The sequence below is a fragment of the Corvus cornix genome, chromosome 6 (genome assembly GCF_000738735.6).
Source record: "Corvus cornix cornix isolate S_Up_H32 chromosome 6, ASM73873v5, whole genome shotgun sequence".
NCBI lineage: Eukaryota > Metazoa > Chordata > Aves > Passeriformes > Corvidae > Corvus > Corvus cornix.
Window position 1 is genome coordinate 35,814,550 of NC_046336.1, and position 19,897 is coordinate 35,834,446.

Below are 19,897 nucleotides of genomic sequence, written 5' to 3' on the forward strand. Positions count from 1 at the left end.
GTGTGCTGTATTTCACCCCCTACTCTGTCCCTCCCCAGTCAGCTGCCAGCTAATAAACCATCTTTGCCCAGTTCTTAGTGCAAAAAGCCCCACTTCTACCTGGATTTTAAGAGGAAAAAGGCTGGAATTGGTGCCTCTATTGGGATCACCTTTGTTACCTGGAGGAAAGGCCCTAAATAGCTGCTGCTGTGGTGATTCTGCAGGGCTGACTGCTCAGTGCAATACACCTGCTTCTCTCTGGCTCGTTTTGATCCCACATCCTGCCATGTCAGGGTGAGAGACAGCACTTGTGTGGCCTGGAACAGCACCAAATTCCAGGCTGAGCATGCCAGCACAATGCCAGGAGGGATGCGGACGGCACCGACACAAACCTCTGCTGCCTGCACCGTATGTGTGGTGTGGATGCTTCTGCGGGGTGGGCACGCAGCCACACACACACAGAGACATTCAGAATAGCAACCTAGGCCTATAGCAACTGCCAAAAGCCTACGACTGAGATCCATTTCCCCAGAGCATGTCTGGGTTTTTATATAATCCCCAAGTACATGATCTGTTCTTTCCACAGGACCTCTGCCTCACTCAGTGAATATATTCAGTATTTCTTTTTCATCTCCATCATTAACTATGAAGTCCCCCTCACATCCAGCTTGCTATTCAAATCCTGTATGGAATACAAAGCGACTTCTATGGCTGCCTGCAGAATGCTGGCGGAATGCTCTCCCCATCGTGTCTGAATGCCTCGCATGCCTCATGGGGCTGTGCAGAATATAGACCCAGGGTGCCAGATGTAGCTGCCCATGTGCCCCCCCCCCACACAGAGCCAGATCAGCACTCTGGGGTCACATTTTCAGGGCTCAATTTGAGAGCTGAACCCCATCCTTACAGGGTTTCTACATCCTGGGTGTGCTTGTTCGACTTCAGTAGCAGTCAGACCCAAAACCTGCCCAGAAACGATGACACAAAGCACCTGCTGTTATCACTGTCCACGCAGAGATTCAGAGGGGCAACAACTAAAGAATTCTTGACACAACCTATTGCAGTGCACAGGGCCACCATGCCAGAGCACGCACGTTTCCACACGGAGAACCAGGCTGTAACGCACTGCCCCTCCCCAAACATGATGCTTTTAAGGCTGCTTTATAAAGTAATGTGATCAGAATGATGCTACAGACAGCCAGAGCAGACAATCTTTTGGCAGAGACAGCAGACGCCATACACTCAAGAACAGCTCACATTCAGCTTCGCAGCCGTCTGCATCTGATTTAAGGAGAAAGACAATGGAATCACTTTCCTGAAGAAACGGGCAATCTCTAAGTTAACCAAAGAGGATTATGTCTTCATCTTGTTTGAAAGTCAGCGCAACACATGGAGTTGCTACCCAGTTTCAATTTAACACTGGGGCACAGAGAGCCCAAGATCTCACCTCCATGAGGAACAGCTGAGGTCACTTGCTCTGTTCAGCCTGAAGGAGACTGAGGGGAGACCTCATCAGGGTCTGCAGCTTCCTCACGAAGGGCAGTGCAGGAGCAGCTCTGATCTCTGCTCTCTGTGACCAGGGACAGGACCCAAGGGAGTTGCTGGAGCTGTGCCAGGGGAGGTTGGATATTGTGAAAAGGTTTTTCCCCAGAGGGAACACTGAACAGTCTCCCCAGGGAATGGTCAGAGCCCCAAGGCTGCCAGAGCTCCAGGAGCATTTCGACAACACTCTCAGTTGCTGTCTCAGGGTGGGATTGTTGGGGTGTCCTGGGCAGGGCCAGGAGCTGGGCTGGATGATCCTGGTGGGTCCCTTTCCACTCAGGACATTCTCTGATTCTACTTGAACATATTTTTCCTTAGCCCAGATAATATGAGTGATAAGGTTTTGAATCTATGACTCTGTTCACTGCTTTTTTTATTTTCTTCTGGGTTTTATGTGCAGACATCTCCCCCCAGCCCTGTAGGTATCCTTGAGAGTAAGAAAAATCACATTGAAAAAGCAAACAACAAAAGCATTTGCTGAGCAGTGGGACTGCTTTAAATGCATTTATCAGCAAGGATGAAGGCTCTGTACATACTTGGATCTTTCCTGAAGAGAGTGTTCATGACTGTGGCATGCAGCTTCACCCTATCCCATTCTTTAAGCATCAAGCCGGAGGCCACAAACCGCTCCACCAGCTGATCAGCGACCATCTGCAATCTGGGAAGGCACAAAGAGAAAGAACAGGGCCACGTAAAACAAGAAGCCTCTGCATCATCAGCTTTTGGCTCTTCAGCCAGGAGGGCAGCAAGTGTGAAATGAAGTCTCTGCACGCACACAGGAAAGGGAGCTAGTCCCTCATGGAAAGCGAGCAGAGACATCAGGACTCAGCTCTAATGCAAAAAGTTCTGACTGTTGCGCAAAGCTTCCTCCGTGATCGCTCCTGCTGCAAATATTCCATGAGGAAGGGCAGATTTAGCACAGCAGAGAGCTCGTTCGCAGTGACAGATGTTACTGGGAGCTGAAGGATGCATCTTTCCACTGCCAGGAAACACAATGTGACTCTCCTTGCAAATGCTCAAATCTGCACACCCGCAGCGGCTCAGGCACCTTGACTCCCAGAGGATCTGCTAAGGGACTGCTGGAGCCTGGAGCCTCTCTGTCCCAGAAAAGCAGCCCAGTCACTAGGCTTGCTTTCTGGGAGAGCCCAGAACAGGGTGACAGGGGGCACAAACCCAGTCAGCACATCCTGGTGAATGCTCCAGCTTTGGAGCTACTGAGCAAGCAAAATCCAAGGACTTATTCCCACTTTTGTGTCTGGCCATGACTGCCAGGATCTGAGGGCAGACCCATCCTAGAACATGCAGCAGGAGCAGGGATCAGAGCAATGCGCTCATGTCTAAGAAACTGAGGGAACTCCCAGGCTGCTGCTGTGCCCAAAAAATTTCTGCAGTGCCTAATTCTTACTAAAGGCAGTGAGGACATGCCAGAATGAGAGCTTCCCATCTTTGAAACCAAGGCCAGAGGGTATTAAGTATTTGCAGAAGAATCCGAGCTTCTCTCAGCACGTCCCAGGGATTAGAGGGCTTTCTGCTCCGTGAGGTCCCACCACGTTGGTGTCTCAGCTGTGGCAGAGCATGGCTGGTCCCCAGATCCTGGGGCTGCCACGCTCCGCGTGCCAGCTCCGACCCCACTGCTGGCTTTGGACTGCCCCTCACGGGCTGCCAGCCCCCATGTGACCAGTTCAAGACTCTCAAACTACCAATTGTCATGGCTTTCTACTATTTTCTGGCTTTACTTCAGTGATTTTTAAAATTAGCAATGACAAAGATTAAATGAATATCATTACAGACAATACTAAAACAAATTAACAGAGAATAGCTCAAGTGAAAATGGTGCTTTATTACGTTATAAAGTTAATCAAGGAAATAAAACAAATTAGAATGAATTATAATGGAAATTATTTGCCATGTGGGAGGCATCGGAGCATGATCCCTCTTTCAGTCTGAGCCATTATATGTGCAGAAGGGCTTGCCAACCCCTAATTCTGTCTGCAGTTATGCAAGCTAAGTCAGGATAAATCAAATCTCCTGCTTTACAGCTTAAGCTGATCAAGATCATCCAAAGATCAGGAAGGAACTCCACCCCTCAGCCATGCCAGGAACTACACAGAGCTAACAGGACATCTTGCATTAGACAGGAAGGCACACACCTCTCTCCAACACAGGCTGCAGCAGTCTGATCCAGCACAGGAAGCCACGTGGCTGCCACTCTCCTCTAGCATTGGCCTTGCAGCTCAGAAACTGCTTTCCCATTTCCCTGAGCAAGGCACAGCAGGTTTCAGCAGGCAAGAGATTCAGCAATGATCTGTGTCACAGGCCAGAAAACAAAGCAGGGTTTTCTGGAGAGATCACCATTTGTCTGCTCTTTATAAAATCACTGCTAGTTCAACAGTGTCTGCTGGAACCTCAAAGGAAGGAAAAGCTGCTCTCCATCAACACAAAACCACCTTTTTTCTCCCTCTGCAAAGCTAAATGTTTTTCTGGATGCTTGCTAATAGCTAAGGAACTATGTAAGGGGAGAAGTGCCAGATGAAAGGTATCAGGAGAAGGTGCTTCACCCAGATGGTGGTGGGGCACTGAACAGGCTTCCCAGGGAATTGTCATGGCCCCAAGGCTGCCAGAGCCCCAGGAGCATTTGGACAACGCTCTCAGGGACAGAGTGGTGTTTATGGGCTGTCCTGGGCAGGGCCAGCAGCTGGACTCGACGATCCTGATGGGTCCCTTCCAACTCAGCCTGTTCTATGATTCTGTGAATTAATTTGCAGGTGAGGGCAGGACCAGCCTGGGCCAAGGATTAAAACTTCAAATTGCTTGGCCCTCTCTGAGCCTGCTGCTATGCAAAAAGCAAAACAGGTGCTGTGGAAGAGAAGCCTGACAGTCCCCAGGTGCCATGCAAAGCACAAGGTCTGATGTTGGTCAAAACCTCAGCTAACAGATTTCTGTGAAGGACAGTGGAGACATCAGTCCTCTCCCAGAGCGGGTGGGAGTGTTTTCAGTTTCAAGGCAAGGTGGACTTGAAGCCCCCACTTCTCTCCCCTGCCCAAAGCGGCTCTGCCACCCCTGATGCACATCAGCACTTTCTCCAGCATTATGCCCAAGTGGGTTCTGAGCACAAGGGATACAGCTGGCATCTGAAACAAGCACGGTGCAAGTACCAACAGTTCAAGCTGTCCCCAGAGGCAGGCAGACACCACTGTCAATTCAGGCCCTGCTTACGCTCTACAGGATTCCTCTCCCAGCTCCTCAGGCCGCAGTCTTATTTTCAGATGCAACCAGACTGGCAAGCACTGCACCTCAGAGTGAGCCAGAGCTCGGTGACTCAGGAGAAGAGGCCCAGACTTCAGCTCCCAGAGCTGATATTTTAGATGCTCTCTACAACAAGACCCACTGAAGGGCATTTGGGTCATCCAGTGTCTGTCTCCATCTCATCTTTCCAAGTGCTTCTGCTCTCTTTCTCCCTGTGCTCTGTCTCCTGGCTGATCTGTACCTTGCCCTGGTTCTCCACCCGCCCCACTTGTTTTTATCTCACCTCTTTCAGGGTAGGACAGACTTCGAAGTGGAAGAGCCAAGAAAAGGAAAAGGCTTCAATTCCTACTGCCTCCCAGCAATTCTTACATTTTTCATTTTCCCACTCATTTCCTTATCCCACTTCCGATCTCTTACTTCAACACAGCCTCCAAAGTGTGGTTTTAAGCAGGGCCCCCCTGCCATCTCCTCAGCCCTCAGGGAAAGGATATGCCAGAACATATCCCTTCTGCCCTGAGCCAGTCCCTGCTCACAGCCTTCCTCCCCCAGCTGCACTGCTCCATGCTCCTCTGCTAGCTCCTGCTGTCCTCTAGCCATGGGAACAGACAACAAAAAGGCAGTGCTGCCAGGCAAAGAGAAGGCTGAGGCTCAGAAACAAGAGGTAAAGCTCTTTTGGCTACTCCCCTTCCCTATTTCTGGCAACCAGCAGCACGGAATACAACAGCTCTTATGTTAATCATAGAATCTACAATGGTTTGGGTTAGAAGAGGTGTTAAAGATCATCTGGTTCCAAACCCTGCCATGGACAGAGACACCTTCCACTAGACCAGGGTGCTCCAAGCCCCATCCGTGTTTCCTGAGTCTCCTAGGAAGCACCAAGAGAAAAGACGGTGCTGCCACTGGTGATGTACTTGTCAAAAATGAGATGGAGGAAGGTTGTCCGGACACTGCCACATCCTGGGCAGTGCTCTTTGTAGAGCTGAAGCCATCAGCCATGGCAGTGAACAGCACAAACACTTGAGCTGACACCAACCAGGCTTCAAGATTTCACAGCAGCAGCTCCAAAAGACATTTCACACCCAGCACCCATTCCAGGCTGCTACAGACACACAAACCAACTCTGTAATCAGGTCATGCTTTTCTGAGGACCTTCTGGGCTAACTGGGTTTTAAGAATAATTAAGTGCTGCAGAATACACCAGGCTGTCCAGATTAATCTGGATTGCAGGTTGGGAACTAGACAGTAGAGGCCAAATCATTCTGCCTTCTAAGTCATCTCAGGAGTATCTCCTTGGCCATCTTATCCCCATGTGAGCCGTGACTCCATTATTCAACTTGACAGACTGCTGCAGAAACAAATGACATCTTTCAGCTGCAGCACCAGTGACTGATTTAAAGAGCAAACACATCACTGCCTCAACCGGTTTAGGAAGCAAGGATGACTTCATCTTCGTGACTGCTGGCCTGAGGACTGCCAGCAGCGCCCACCAGCTCCAGAGGGTTTCCCTGGCACTCTGAGGAGGAATGAAAGATGGGAGCACGGGGAACTCACCTGTCTGAGCCATCCTTCATTCGGACTTTGGCGTAAAGGACATCTGTCATGGCAGGGTCATCGTTCATGTACTCCACTCCTGCCACCTCCACGGTCAGGGGCTGGCCTCCAGTAACTTGGCTAAAACCCAAGAAATCCCTAGTGTTAAAAAGCAAAACACCACACCAGCTCTTGAAATGCAACACATAGTGCTCCTTGCGCACATACCAAACATTTATTTGGGGTTTTTTTTATGGGAATGATATTGGATCCCTTTTTTGCTGTAGTTAGACACAAATTTGATGTTAAGTGGGACTTAAATGTTACACAGAGCCTATGAGGCAGTGAACTCCACTGAGGAGTTCTTTTCTTTCCCCTATTTTTCAGCTTGTTTGCACTGAAAAAACCCAAATTCAATGTGTCTCCCTAATTCCTAAAGCTCAAAAGGCTATGGCTGCTATTGCCTTATCACCCCAAGTACTGAAATAATTTAAATTCATATATTCAGTGTTTCAGACACATATTAAGTCAACTTTTCACTGCTCAGAGGCCACCTCAACATGGAGATCTCCATCCACATGTCAGAAAACCCACCAGAAGTAAATGGTACAAGTTCTCATTCCAGAGAGGCTTCTGCCTCCCTGTGAAAAGAGGAACCATAAAGTCTCCAGCTCTCTGATTTTCGCTGGGAAAGGTACTCAATACAGAAGACAGCACTGAGTGCAACATCCACCGGTAAACAGAGCTGGTTTAAAATCAGCTCCAGCTCTTTGTGCAGGATATAATATGCACTCCCACACCTGCAAACGCTCTGTGGCGTGTATCTGCTTCCCAACACGCCACCTCCTTGCCTTTCCCAGCAGAGCATCCTGGGGAGGCTGGCGCCGCAGCCAGGGCTCCCTGTGAGTAGGTGATGCCTTGTTTAACACCGAGGGCTCATGGAAAGAACAAGGAGTGTCTGGACAGGCAGATGTAACAAACACAAGCTAACAAGGTGAGTGTGACTTTGCTCTGACGTTGCTCACTTCGGTTCAGCTTTTGAGGTTCTCAGCAAAGATTGCCAAGTGAAATAAGCAGAGCATGGTTTCCCTTCCCAGTATAGTTACTGGGAGGGAAACAGCACAAATGTACTATTATGGACATCACACTAACAGCACTAAAGGTCATGTATTCTAAAAAGGTTCAAAAAGGTCACAGCTACCTTCACAGGGCACTGCCTGCACTTTAGAACAGGAAATGAAAGCTAATGAAGGTTTATGTGGGTGGAAGGGAGCCTAAATTAATTTTCCAAGTATATTTACTTGGGTGTAGAAGGGGAAATAACCTAAAGGTTACCTTCAAGTGTTGATTCCCCCTTCACTAAAGGAAATAGGGAGCAATGATTTTCTCGGCCTCAGTTCAATCCACTTATGAGGAAGCTGGCACTTTCCAAATACTGCAGTCAGAGCCTCCCCCTGGAAACACACTTGCATTTCTGTTCAACAGCTGAACTGGAGCCATCCTTTTAAAGGCAGCAGTATGAATTCTGGCCATGCATTAATTCCCACAGATATTAGCTGGCACAGCGTGGCCAGTTCTTCATGCACCAAGGCAGCAAATAAATGAATACGAAGGATCCGTGCTCTGTGTGCAAAGGCTTTGCAGAAATAAGTAAATAAACCACTCCCTCAGGCCATCTTCAATTTCTAAGCTGAACAGAGATAAGCTAATTACGGTGTCACTGGATCACATTTGCAGCTAAAGCCCCAACATCTGCAGCTCGGTGTTAACAGGCAGCGACACAGCCGCGCTCCCAGAGCAGCACGGACCGTTTCAGACTGATTACTCACAAGGCTCCTGACGGCTTCCCTGCACACAGCTCCCCTCGTCCAGGAATGCGTGTCAAGGACACCTCAGCATTTGCTCTGAGGCAGGAGGGAAGTGCCAAAGCTCACTGCAGGCAGTGTGCAAAGGCAAGGGAGCTCGGCCCTCCCCCTGCAGCAGGCAGGGGACAGCGGCAAAAACTGCTCACGCACAGAGAACAGGGACGCACGTGAGGAAGGGAAGTGAGCAGAGCAGGTCTTCAGGAAATGCTGAGGGTTTGAGCTGAGCTACAGATGCTCTAAGGCTCTTTGTGGCTCCTCAGTGATTTCTACTACCCCATTTAAAACATTTCAGCCTTTTTCTAAATTTCTGGAGTTGAGAGAGACTACTGAGCTGCTCTTTGCTTCGCTGTCCCTTGTCAAGACAGAGTTTTTTTGCTTCCCCCTCTCTCAAGGCCTTGGTGATGACATCCCTTTCCCACCACTTACTCCACAAAGTCCTCTTTGCATCGCTGCAGGAGGTCACACGCTTTCTGGATCTCTTGTTCGTTCAGGAGCACCAGCGTCCCAAGAGTCAGGTGAAGCTTCGCAGGGTTCTGGAACAGGCTGCTGCTGACCCCGTGATCCTACAAATCAATCCATCACACACAGGTGTCTTACCTCATCCACACACACCCTGCTCCATCACAGGGATAAATACTACAGAAAACAGGTACCAAGTTACTGGCATCAATCCTTTGATCTCTGGTTGGGTCGGTAATGACGCAGAGTTGAAAACTTCCCAGGCTTTGTGAGGAAGCAGGCTCAGCCTGGCAGGTGAGGTGCAGACCCACCACAGTTGCCTGCCTGCTTTTCCATCAGAGCTGCTGAACAGCAGCCTGGAAGCTCATTGCAGCAGGCTGTAACTTGGGACCTATTGACCTGCAACACTCACTCGTACGGGCTTTTTTTGGGAGGAGACTTCCACAGCTGTCGACGCAGCAGCTGCAATCAGCAATGAACTCAGCACAAGCCAGCTCAGATTTAAAACTTAAGTCCATTTCTTGTGCAATAAAGCTGAGATCAGCTGTAGTGACAAGCTCTAAATGGTCTCTAAATCCTGTCTAAACACAGGTTGCACCTCACAACACAAGCACGGCTAATACCAGCTCTGATAATTATATTTTTTTTCTTCCCATATGCCCTGTAGTTTGCTGAGATGAATTAAGTTTAAATTCCCTTTATAAGAAGAGCTGCGTGTTGCTGCTGGGGAGGAACTGTTCCCAGGTGGAGCAGTGGCTGCATTCAGCTTTAAGAAACGTGCTCTTTTGTTCTAGGATGCTTATAAAAATACCTCAAGGATGGTTAACACACCCATATTAAAACAATTATTTCCACTTAGTGGCCACTTCCCATGAATGCATTAAATAACCTCCAATTTTAACTCCAGAAGAAGCCAACCTGCCAGGCCATGGAAGCCTTTCTCCATCTGAGAAGAGTGCACCAGCTGAGAACAATAGCTTTGAAATTTCTACTGTGCCCAGAGTTTGAAATGAAACCTTTCAGATGTTTAAATGCTGCAGTATCTCAGCCTGTCAAGAGTTTAATGCCTCATGTCTCACTCAGCTTTTTTCAGGCCTAATGACCCCATCCAGACCCTTCTTTACAGCAGAGCTTATGGGCTAAACTAGGGACAAGGCAGGCTACAAAGCAGAGGCCAGGGGCTTGCTCCAGCAGCTACAGCCTGGCAAAAACCAGGGATGGCCCCATCTCACTTCTCCCTACCTTCCCCTCCCTGCAGTAACAGCTTTGTGGCTTCCTTTAATTCACCCTGCTGTTCACATGCATGACAGGACATGATTTCTCTCCGTCAGCCTTTTTTCTCCAGTGATATCTACAGTTAGAGAATACTTGGCCCATCACAAAACAACAGCTTGGGTAACAGAAACTGGGAGAAGGTTTGATTTAACCTTGCCATGGACAACCAGCTGAGGTCACTCCCACAGAGCACACAGATGAGGTACAGTAACAAAGCCGTTTGCAGGTCAGAAAGCCAAAGCCCTGCCCTTATTTTCTGCCCCAGCATGATTTGTGCTGTAAACATGACCCTGCCCCAAAAGCAGCATTTTCCCCTGAGGTTTTCAACACCTGAGTGTGGGCTGAGAGTTGACAAACGATGGCACATCATCTCCACGAGCCATGCTATGGCTGCTGGGGAATTTAGCAGGGAAGAGCAGTGCACAGCAAGCAGGCCAAGACCTAGATAATCTTCCTGGTTTACTCCCTAGTATTTCGGGCAGCTCCTAAAAACCCTGCTTGCACTCCCTACTCTTTCACAGGCCGGCAGATCCCACTTCTCTCACACATAAAATAGATGCTGCGTCAGAGGTAGCTCTCCCTGGAACAGCCAACGTTCCTGCGGGTATCTCAGCAGCCCTTCCTGGCTGGATACTGCTCACTAGGATGCAAAAAGGCTGGAACCCAATTATTTGCCTCATGGGAACCTGCCCTATCACTTCTCTAAAAATTTACTGTTCAAACCTGGGCTTTCTAAGGATGTGCTGAGAGGCAGGAAGAATAATCCCTTTCTGCACCATCCATATGTGATGACTGTCCTTTTTAGCTTATGCCTCTCCCTGACACTGCCCTGTCACGCTCAAAAAAACCCAACTCATTTCCACTCAGTCATTTCTTCTCCCTCCTGCTACCAAAGACTTTTACCTCTGCTCTCCTTCTTTAGAAGGAACACAGAAAGGGTTTTACCTGGGGTCTTCAACTCTTTGCAAAGCCCAAGCACACTGTTCCTCCAAATCTAAGACCCTGTAGTAGGGAAACCATAAACCACAACACACTTCAGCCTTTCTACATGACAAGGCAAGGGATCAAACTCCTTAGCTCTTCTGCCCTGGCTGTGTCCTCTCTACTGTTTTAAGAGCTCCCAATGTTTGCAGACAGCTTTATGTTTTCTGGGGTTTTTTTCCTTAAGAGCAGGATACTGCATGCCAGCTATATGCCCTCTGCCACCCTGATCCACAAACAAAGGAGCAATCCAGGAAAACAGCATTTGCACAGGATTGACTGAAGAGCTACAGGCTCAAAAACCCTCCCACTTTCTGTCCCTTCCACTGTGAGATATAATACCTCATTAGCAATGTTTGATATTTACAGGTTGCCATATATTACAGCAATGTTTCTTTTCCCTGCTACATCTGCAGCCTGTTCAGCCTGCAAACGCTGCGTTTGCACAGCTCTCAAAGACCCAACTGTGATTTTTCACAGCAATGTTACTGCAAAGTCTCTTCCCTTTTCCACCTGCGTGCTCAGACAGACGTCTCAGTTCTCCTCACTCCGACACCTACACGACTATGAGGGGAGACTTCCAAGGTCATCCAGTGATCCGGACCTCCCACTGCACCACATCAGTGATGAGCCTGTCCAGGTGAGCCACCTCCCCATATTTATATTAAATTAACATTAAAAAGCCTCCCCTCAGCCCCGCTTAATTTGCCTGGCAGCCCTTCCTGTACAGCATGAACAACACCTGAAGTGTTTTGTAGTTCGGCACAAGGTTTATCCTCTAAAAGCTTTTAAAGACACCCACAAAAAAAACTTAGAAAGCATATACCCACCAACATAATGCTATAAAATATAAATGAATGGTTGTCATGGTAACTGCTTCAGAGAGAAATAGAGTCCCTCACAAATGCTCAATGGCCAGAAGAGATACACACACACACACCCCCCCACCTCACCACACCCACCCCTGGTCCTCTCCCTTCCTTACCATTATTACCCCTCATTCAAAGGCTGCAGTTTACCCAGTTTTGCGATGTTTTGTACCAGGAAGAGAACCGCTCCGCTTCTGTCACTGAAAACTATTCAGATTTCCTCAAGTATTCCGAGAAATCCCATTGCTTAGGACAAATCTGTAAGCTCTCTTATTGCTCTGCGAGGCACAGTTTTGAATTACTGTTTTTCATTACTGATGTGCTTTCTAGCAGACCCTGCTGTGAGATAAAGTGGTATTAGAGTGGCATTACCCGCTGGAGGAGTGATTGAGAGACGCACGGGGCAGCAATGTACTCCTCCAACTAACAGGAGCAATAAATATATCTAGAAACCCTTTTGCTAGTACCAGGAGAAGGAAGCACAGAAAAATAGAGCACTACATATTCCTAGGCTACACATATGCAACCCCCTGAATACCTGTTACTGACTGAATTCTACATTTCAAACTGAAAATTGAAACCCTAGAGCTGATGTAAGTGATGCCAGGAACATTTCAGGCCCTTACAGGACTTGGAGCTGTCCAGGCACAGAACAAAAACTGCAGGACAGACAGAAGGTCAGGCAGGAGGAGGAAAGATGAACATGGCCAGTACCTGCTCTCAGCACTTCTCTGACCAAGGCCGGATTGCTGCAGTTTTCTGAGACAAGGAGCATGTGAAGGTTCGCAGATGTTCCCAGGCAGCTCCTTCCAAATGTGACTGACAACACTTGGAAAAAGCACAAAGTCTGTGACCATGTTTTTAAGAGGATGGCAGACACCCCACTTCTCCCAGAGCTGCAAGCTGACATTTACGAGTGAGCAAGAGAGCAACAATGTGACAGACAAGAGCAGGACGGGTTTGGAGAACAAGTAAGATCATCAGGGGAAGGCTGGGCCAATGGAGGGCTGCAGAGATGCAACCCACCCAGGAGGCCGGAAAAATGAGTGCTCTGCAGGGAGAAGGGCTGGTCCCGTGTCAGTCTGTTGTGCTGCAGGATTGAAAACACTGGAGAAGAGCACAAACACCAAACAGCATTGCCTGCAAAGATGGATAAAACACACATCCTAGAAATGTGACACTGAAAGGACTTAGAAAGGTCCTTAGAAGACTCATCCAACACCAGGGCAGCCTGGAAGCTAGAACCCAGCAAGAAGTATGGGATAGACTGAGGTTACTGCAGCAGACGGGGTCACAGGGAGGGACAAGAGAGATCCATGGGACCTGCTGGCAGACAGCTAGAGGAGGACAACGAGAAGGAGGTGGATCAAATACACAGAGTCCAGGATGCCAAGTCTTCAGGCAGAGCAGGGCCAGATCTCCAGGAAGACCAAGTCAAAGGACTGCAGCAGCCATAAGCCCAGGTAGAGGGGGACAAAGGGCAAGAGAAACACCACACTGAAAGCAGCAGCCTCAATCCAGAGCCAATGGCACGAGCAGCCTCTACGGAGCCCCGTGCAGGTCACCAGGCCCTCAAAGAGCTGCTTCTCTCACAGCACCTTTGGTGTGTCCCACACAAGGACTGGCACTAGAAACCAACAGAGGGAGTCAGGCCATCACTGACGCCAGCCCGAGGTCCAGGTCTGGCACTCTCTGTCCCGCCAACACCTCCCCAGGCTAATGTTTCCATCCCCCTGCCCACAAGGCATTCCTTTAATCAAGGTGAGCTTTAATAAAAGTAGTGCTGCTGGCTAATGGGAGAGATCATCCTCCTAGCCCAAAGGAAAGGTTCTCCTGGCATTGCACTGCCTGATCCCTGGATCTGTTGGCCAATTTCAGTTGTATTTAATGTCAGGTGATAGAAAGCTCCTAAGATGTCATGGAATTAAGCAGCTGGGAGGAGAACAGGAGCTTAAATCCCGACTGCCAGAAAAGACAAGACTGCAAAGTCAGCTCAGATCTGCTCTTGGAGATGAAACAACTGACATGCAAGTGACCATGAGAACTTGAGCAAGAACTCATGTCTCCCCAGTTATCAGATAATTCACACCCATGGCATGAAGACATAGGAAACTAAACTTCTTAAGCTGTGCTATCTGCAAGATTGTATTTTCCCCTTAGCAAGGCGCCAGCAGAAGCGATGGACGTGAAAGTGAAGAGTATTAGCCCACAGAGCCCTGCAGTGTGTCTGCAACACAACCTGCAGCAGTCACAGAGACCTCTCTCCTGCCTAGGGATGTCCTCCAGCACACCCAGAGGACATGGCAATTCAAGAACACCATTCTCTCTCCTCAGCCTAGCCCTGTGCACTGACACACCACTTTTGTCAGACCAGAAGCATGCTAAAATAAACCAGGGAATGCAGAGCTTTCCCTTCATTTTCCTCATTTCCCTATGCCTCACTATTTCCTGCTCCTCCCAACACAAGATCTGAAGGCAAGTAGGAGTGCTGTCAGCACCAAGTCTCCTGGGGAAGAAGGGAAGTGATGAGATTTGCAGGATGGCATGTGCTACCAAGTCATTTCTCGCTCAGCTCTGGCAATGACGCCCATCTTCCTTCACTGTCAGGAGCCAAAAGAAAAGTGAAACAGAAGCAGCAGCAAATTTGTGATTTCCTACCTGGTTTCATGGTTATGTAAAAATCATACAAAATGTAGACAGGTCCACTACATTATTTAGTGACTTTCCTATTAAAAACAAAAAGCCCAATCCTCTTTTGAAAGGTAGATATCCTCCCATCTAGAAAAATCTCTACTAACAATTTACTAAGCAAGCCACTCCACTTTTCAGAAAATTTCACAAAAGCACTCAACAAATTCACAGCAGATCCACCAACTTAAGTAAAAGGCATGTTAAAAATGCATTCCTAGGAAGTAGAAAAGAATAAGGCCTTCAAGGAAAATGCCAAAGAGCTCTCTCAATAAATGAAACAGCACTCTGCACTCTAATCCTGACGTGGATCCCTACCTTTGAGCACTTCTCCAGCACCTCCTCCTTGAACTGCAGGAACCTCTGCTGGATGGCGGGCTGGTTAAGAGCGAAGGACAGGAAGTGTGTGAAGGGCTGCTTCTTACGGAAGCTGTCCAGAAGCACATCGATCCGTGTTCGGGCAGAGGTGACCCCACTCCGGTGCTGCCCAGTGATCACTGCAGGGAAACACAGCAACACCTCTCTGCTTTCCTGAAGCTCTCTGCTTTTAGCCCCAGGCTCCTGAGGAAGCAGCAGAAATCAAAACCCCCAACCATGCACTGAAAAACCTGCCAGACTCCCTGCTTGACTTAAAATGCCTGACACAGCTGTCCTTTCCTCTGCAAAGACAGGATGATGCCACCAAAAGCATCCCTCTGCCGTCCGGAAAGCCAGCTCTGAGGGCCTAAAAATACAGTTACTGAGAGCCCATCAATTCAGAGGCCCTTCAGATTTCTAGAGCATGATTTCAAGTTTTCATATAGGCAGTCCGAGTGAAAAAGCCAAGGAAATCGATCAAGGATCAAGATGGTCCGTGCCATTTGTGCATGTACTTCAAGGCACCACACAGAGAACACTTGAGCTTGACAGGAAAGAACAGCAAGAAGACTTTCCTCGGCTCCCCATTATTACGTGCTTTCAGCATCTCTCAACCTTCCTAACAGTCCTTCACAGCTCTTGGGAAGAAGTCGAGACCCACTCCTTGAGAAGCACCACCATGTTCCTGTGTAGCATCACAGTGGGATCCTCCCAGCACTTCCTCCTCATAGCTCTGTCACAAACAGCACTGCACACCGTGCCAGTAATCTCTGGAGCATGCCCTAAGGAACCCTCCAAATACCCACTCTGGCAGAACCCACACGGGTCAGCCCTGATGAGCAATGTCTCCTTTCTTTTTAAGTCCCTGGAAGTGATGAGAGGGAACATATGTTACAAGAAGCCCTGCTCTCACTGTTGGGATCTAGTGACAGCACCAGAAAGTCAGGAATGTAATCTAAACCCTTCTCATATTAAAGCACATGCTGATGTTTATTTCCTACACAGATAAACAAGGCATTTCTCTGAATGCTTATTTCAGTTTCTTATTGATGGAATACTATTTTAAAAGCAAAACTAAAAAAAATACAACACATTCAGGACCCAAGTTCTCAAGCCAGTCATTTAAGGCCCAGAGGAGACTTTTTCAAAAAAACAACAAAAAAAACCCTGACACTGTTTTATAAAGATTTATAGACAATAGAAATAAACTCAGAAGAAAAGTGAAGTGACTTTCCCAGGGCCAAAAGGTGAGTCAGTGCTGTGCAGAAGTAAAAATTAAAGGGAAAACATCTCCTGTACCCTCTCCCTGCTTAAATTGTGTTTGTGCAAGAGCAGATAAAAGCACGTCCATTTTATGTGTATTCTACTCACCAATTTCTCCTTCCACTCCAGGCTTGGGAATGCTGATGGAGGTTCGAGTCTCTGCTTCTAGCCTCTTCTTGGTTTCCCCTTTCTTCCCAATGATGTACCTGGAGGCATAAAGTGCAAGGGTTTCCCTCACACAGTGACACTGAGCCACACTCCATCCATCACGTGTGTCCAGACGCGGACCCTCTGTGCTGGAGGGATGCACACACACACAGCTTCATGTGCAGGACCACATCCAGGCACAGAGGTGATTCCCAGGACTTCACACGTGTCCAGCCTGGGACAATGTTGAGCTGTGGCTCACAACTGGTTTAAGTTAAAGTAAGTCAGCTGGTCCATGACAGCTCTGCCCAGCAGCCACTTCATCAGCTGGGTTCTCTCTTTTCCCATTATCCCAGCTGAGGAAGAAATAAGGGCTCTTTTTCTGCTCTTTGCTTTGCTTAAGGTAGTCATTTGCCAGCATCCAAATACACAATGGACCACTTTTCCTTCTCTGTATTTCAGCAAAACTATTCAACTAATAAAACTGTCATAAATAACTAGAGAGAGCTTTGAACACTACAGGTTTCCCAGTAAACAAGAGACTGGAGTCAATAGCCAATTCCAGTCATGTGTGCTTTCTTTGAAAGCTTTCACAAACTCCCCCTGCCTGGCTGCTCACTCCAGTTCTTCCTCCCCTGCCTTCTCCCACCCTCCCTGATGCTTTTATGTTCAAGGGAAGAGATGCTCAAAGACTCTCCTGCCAGCCAGCAAGCACCACCTGCCATCCCTGCCACGGGGATGGTGAGGAGTTAAGCGAGGCCCAGCTGCACTACAAAGGCATTGTCAATTTCCCCTTCCCGAACACTCAAACCCGGAGCACGGGACACATTCCAGAGATCTGGCGCTCACCCCAACCCCAAAAACGAAATATTTTGTGCTCAACTTCTTCCCCAGCTGACAGCAAATCAAATAAACCAAGGCACACAGGCTCACTTGTATAAGGGGCTGGGAACCTCCACCCGGCACTGGAAGCCTCGCTCAGTCTCCTCCACCACAAAGGCACCGCAGGGTTCATCCGCACAGTCACCGGGGCCTACCAGGAAAACCACATCAGACCCTGCACAACCTCTGCAAAGTTTGGCAGTGCTTTATGTAGGACAACAGTCTCCTCCCAGCCTTCTCCCGAGGTTACATGAAGGAAGGAACGGGCTCCTCTCTGCTGTGGATAACTGCTTTTTATTTATCACCGTACTACCAGCTCAAGAACACATAATGACTGCTTCTAAATCCGGCCAGCTGGGAGGCGCAGGAAACAGGTAGTTACAGCCCAGGTTTTTTCTCAGCTGGAGTTTGTGCAATTCCCACACAGTGGGAATGGTCCCTTCTGGCAGCCAAAGCAGAAATTTAAGGTCGCAGGAGAACACGGATAAAAGGTGAGGATAGTTTTGGTCCAAGGGTTCAGGCCAGTGATTTAGGAACAGCCTCAGAGGAATAGATGCAGCTTTCATCCATGGGCCATTCAGTCATGCACGGATCAAACAGAACATCCAGAAAGAAGCCATGCTTCCTATCCCCTTTCCAACGCAAACAGGGATGAATTTGGATGGAGAACACCTTGTTAAAGCTTAGTGCAACCCACTGAAAGGCAAGGTGGGAGGAGAAACAGGACACGACTGCCACATTCCCATTTGAAAAGTAACACTGGAGCTTTTCTGTGCCCACAACAACTCACACACAGCTACAACAAACATACAGGCAGAAAGGCAAAGTAAAACACACCAGGACAGGAAGAATTTTGTCCCCAAAATAGGTAACACCTTCCAAAAGCTGCACTGTAGAAGGCCAGTTCTTAAAGGCACAAAAATTGCAAGGACAGAGGGTCTTTAGCAAGCAGCTTCCATACCTACCACATCTGCAAATAATCATGCTACGGAAAAGAAAGAAATCTGGGAAAAACGGATCTACAGAGCCAATCTGCTTTTCCCTTTTCCCAGAGACCTTCCACAATCAGCAAGCAAACCCAACAGTCAGCAGCACAGTCAGCCAACCCATTTGGGGTAACTGGGATTGCTTACACTTTGGGCAGCAGGATCATCAGGGACCAGCGCCAAGCCTTTTTCTCCCTCTTGAACACCTCAGCCCACCACACGGGCTGGTCTCTGTGCTCATGAAGAGATCACAGACGACACTGAGAGCTCCCTGGGTCCCCAGTGTTGATGTTTACACCTCCTGAGCATCCCTCCTTACCTGCATAGAAGTCCTCCTCCTCCTCGCGTGGGAAGGCCTGCTCTTGGACGAGATTTTTCCGGTACACTCGCCCCCCAATCCTTATCAGGGGGGGCCGCAGCACGTCCATCCTGCTCCTCCTCCTACTGCAACGACAAGGACAGCTTTGCTAACTCAGGCCAAAGAAAAGCAAACTTTGCTGTTTCCTTGCAGACTGGACTGGGAGGGACCTTAAAGCTCAGCTTGTTCCAGCTCCCTGCCATGAGCAGGGACGCCTTCCACTATCCCAGGCAGTGCTGCTCTGATGGGGCAGCCACAGCTTCTCTGGGCACCCTGTGCCAGGGCTTCACCATCCTCACAGGGGAACAATTCCTTTCTAACACCCAATCTAAACCTCCCCTCCCTGAGCTAAAAGCTCCTCTGTGTAGAGTCTTCAGGAAGGCAATACCTCCTCAAACCTTACATGTCTCAGTCAAAGAGTAATTTAACGAGAAGCCACAAGTACGTAAATCACAATCAAGTGAAAACAGGAAATGTAAGCAGTGTAAGGTATGTAACTCCAAAACTCACAGGTTTCAGCTAAAGCTCACTGTAACCTCAGCCAGTGTGTCATTTCATTGTTTCTTTGGGCTTTAGCTGGCACCAAGTTAAAAATGTTTCGAGTGGAGAACATTTAATGGTGCTAAAGCAAAGAGCTGGCAGTGTTCTGTCAGAGACTTTGTATCTTCAGCACTTGAATTTCTATGTTCTCTGGCGTGGTTAATTTAATATTGGTTGTCTCGATTTTAAAATAGAATCTGTTACTCAGAAAATATAGTTTCCACCAAAAAATTCACCTTTGTCAGACGGTTTACCCGTCCACTGCAACTGAACAGGAAAAAATTAAAGAGCTTGCTTTTCAAGTAACTAAGATCTTACACTAGATTTATTACACAGAGTGACATCAGGTTCAGAGGGTTAATACTTCTCCCCTCAGTTCAAGCCCCACCTTCTGAAATGACTCCCAACCACCTGAACTTACACTAAAAATAAAAAACACTTACACTGAAATAAAAGTAATAATTCCTTTAGCTCAAGGGAGGAAGTGCAGAGGTAAACTGTGCACAAAAACCGAGTAAGCCATGAAAAAATCACTCGCTGGGGCTTTTGTTTCCACGCAGGCTTTTTGGGGGGTTATGTTTTTAACACATTGTTGTCACAATTTCTTGACACAGGACTTCTGAAAAGCGAGCAGCGACAGCGGGAAGTACAACGCAGCTGGGGCTGCAGCCTTACGGCAAGACTCGGCTCCTGAGGGGAGGACCCAGAGGGGCCGCCGGCAGCCCCACGAGAACCAACTCCGGGCCACCCGGGGAGGGCGGCAGGGGCACCTGCAGGGCCCGCACCGCCTAAATTCCCGGGGCGCCGAGGGTCGTGAAGCAACCGAACCGCTCGGCTCTACGTTCACACCCCTGCGGGAAGGCAGAGGGAGCAGCAAAGCATCCCCGTCCCCTCCGCCGCCCCCGCCGCCATTTCCTTCCCACTCACCCCCGC

The 19,897-nt window shown here is 48.6% G+C and overlaps 1 protein-coding gene across 8 annotated transcripts in view; it reads right to left on the reverse strand.

Moving 5' to 3' along the window:
• The window catches only part of ASCC1 (activating signal cointegrator 1 complex subunit 1), a 35,449-nt gene that overhangs the window by 15,274 nt on the left and 278 nt on the right, over nucleotides 1–19,897 (reverse strand). For 4 of the 8 annotated variants that reach the window (XM_039554331.1, XM_039554329.1, XM_039554334.1 and 1 more), the window contains exons 2-8: nucleotides 18,386–18,510; nucleotides 17,132–17,231; nucleotides 16,160–16,257; nucleotides 14,750–14,928; nucleotides 8,586–8,722; nucleotides 6,316–6,453; nucleotides 2,055–2,176 (exon numbers count right to left, since the gene is read on the reverse strand). In XM_039554331.1, coding sequence (XP_039410265.1) covers nucleotides 2,055–2,176; nucleotides 6,316–6,453; nucleotides 8,586–8,722; nucleotides 14,750–14,928; nucleotides 16,160–16,257; nucleotides 17,132–17,231; nucleotides 18,386–18,494 — 883 coding nt within the window. In that variant the 5' untranslated portion in view covers nucleotides 18,495–18,510. Of the gene's footprint in view, nucleotides 1–2,054; nucleotides 2,177–6,315; nucleotides 6,454–8,585; nucleotides 8,723–14,749; nucleotides 14,929–16,159; nucleotides 16,258–17,131; nucleotides 17,232–18,385; nucleotides 18,511–19,407; nucleotides 19,842–19,897 lie in introns of those variants that run through there. The other 4 variants (XM_039554333.1, XM_039554330.1, XM_039554335.1 and 1 more) reach the window with 2 other exon arrangements.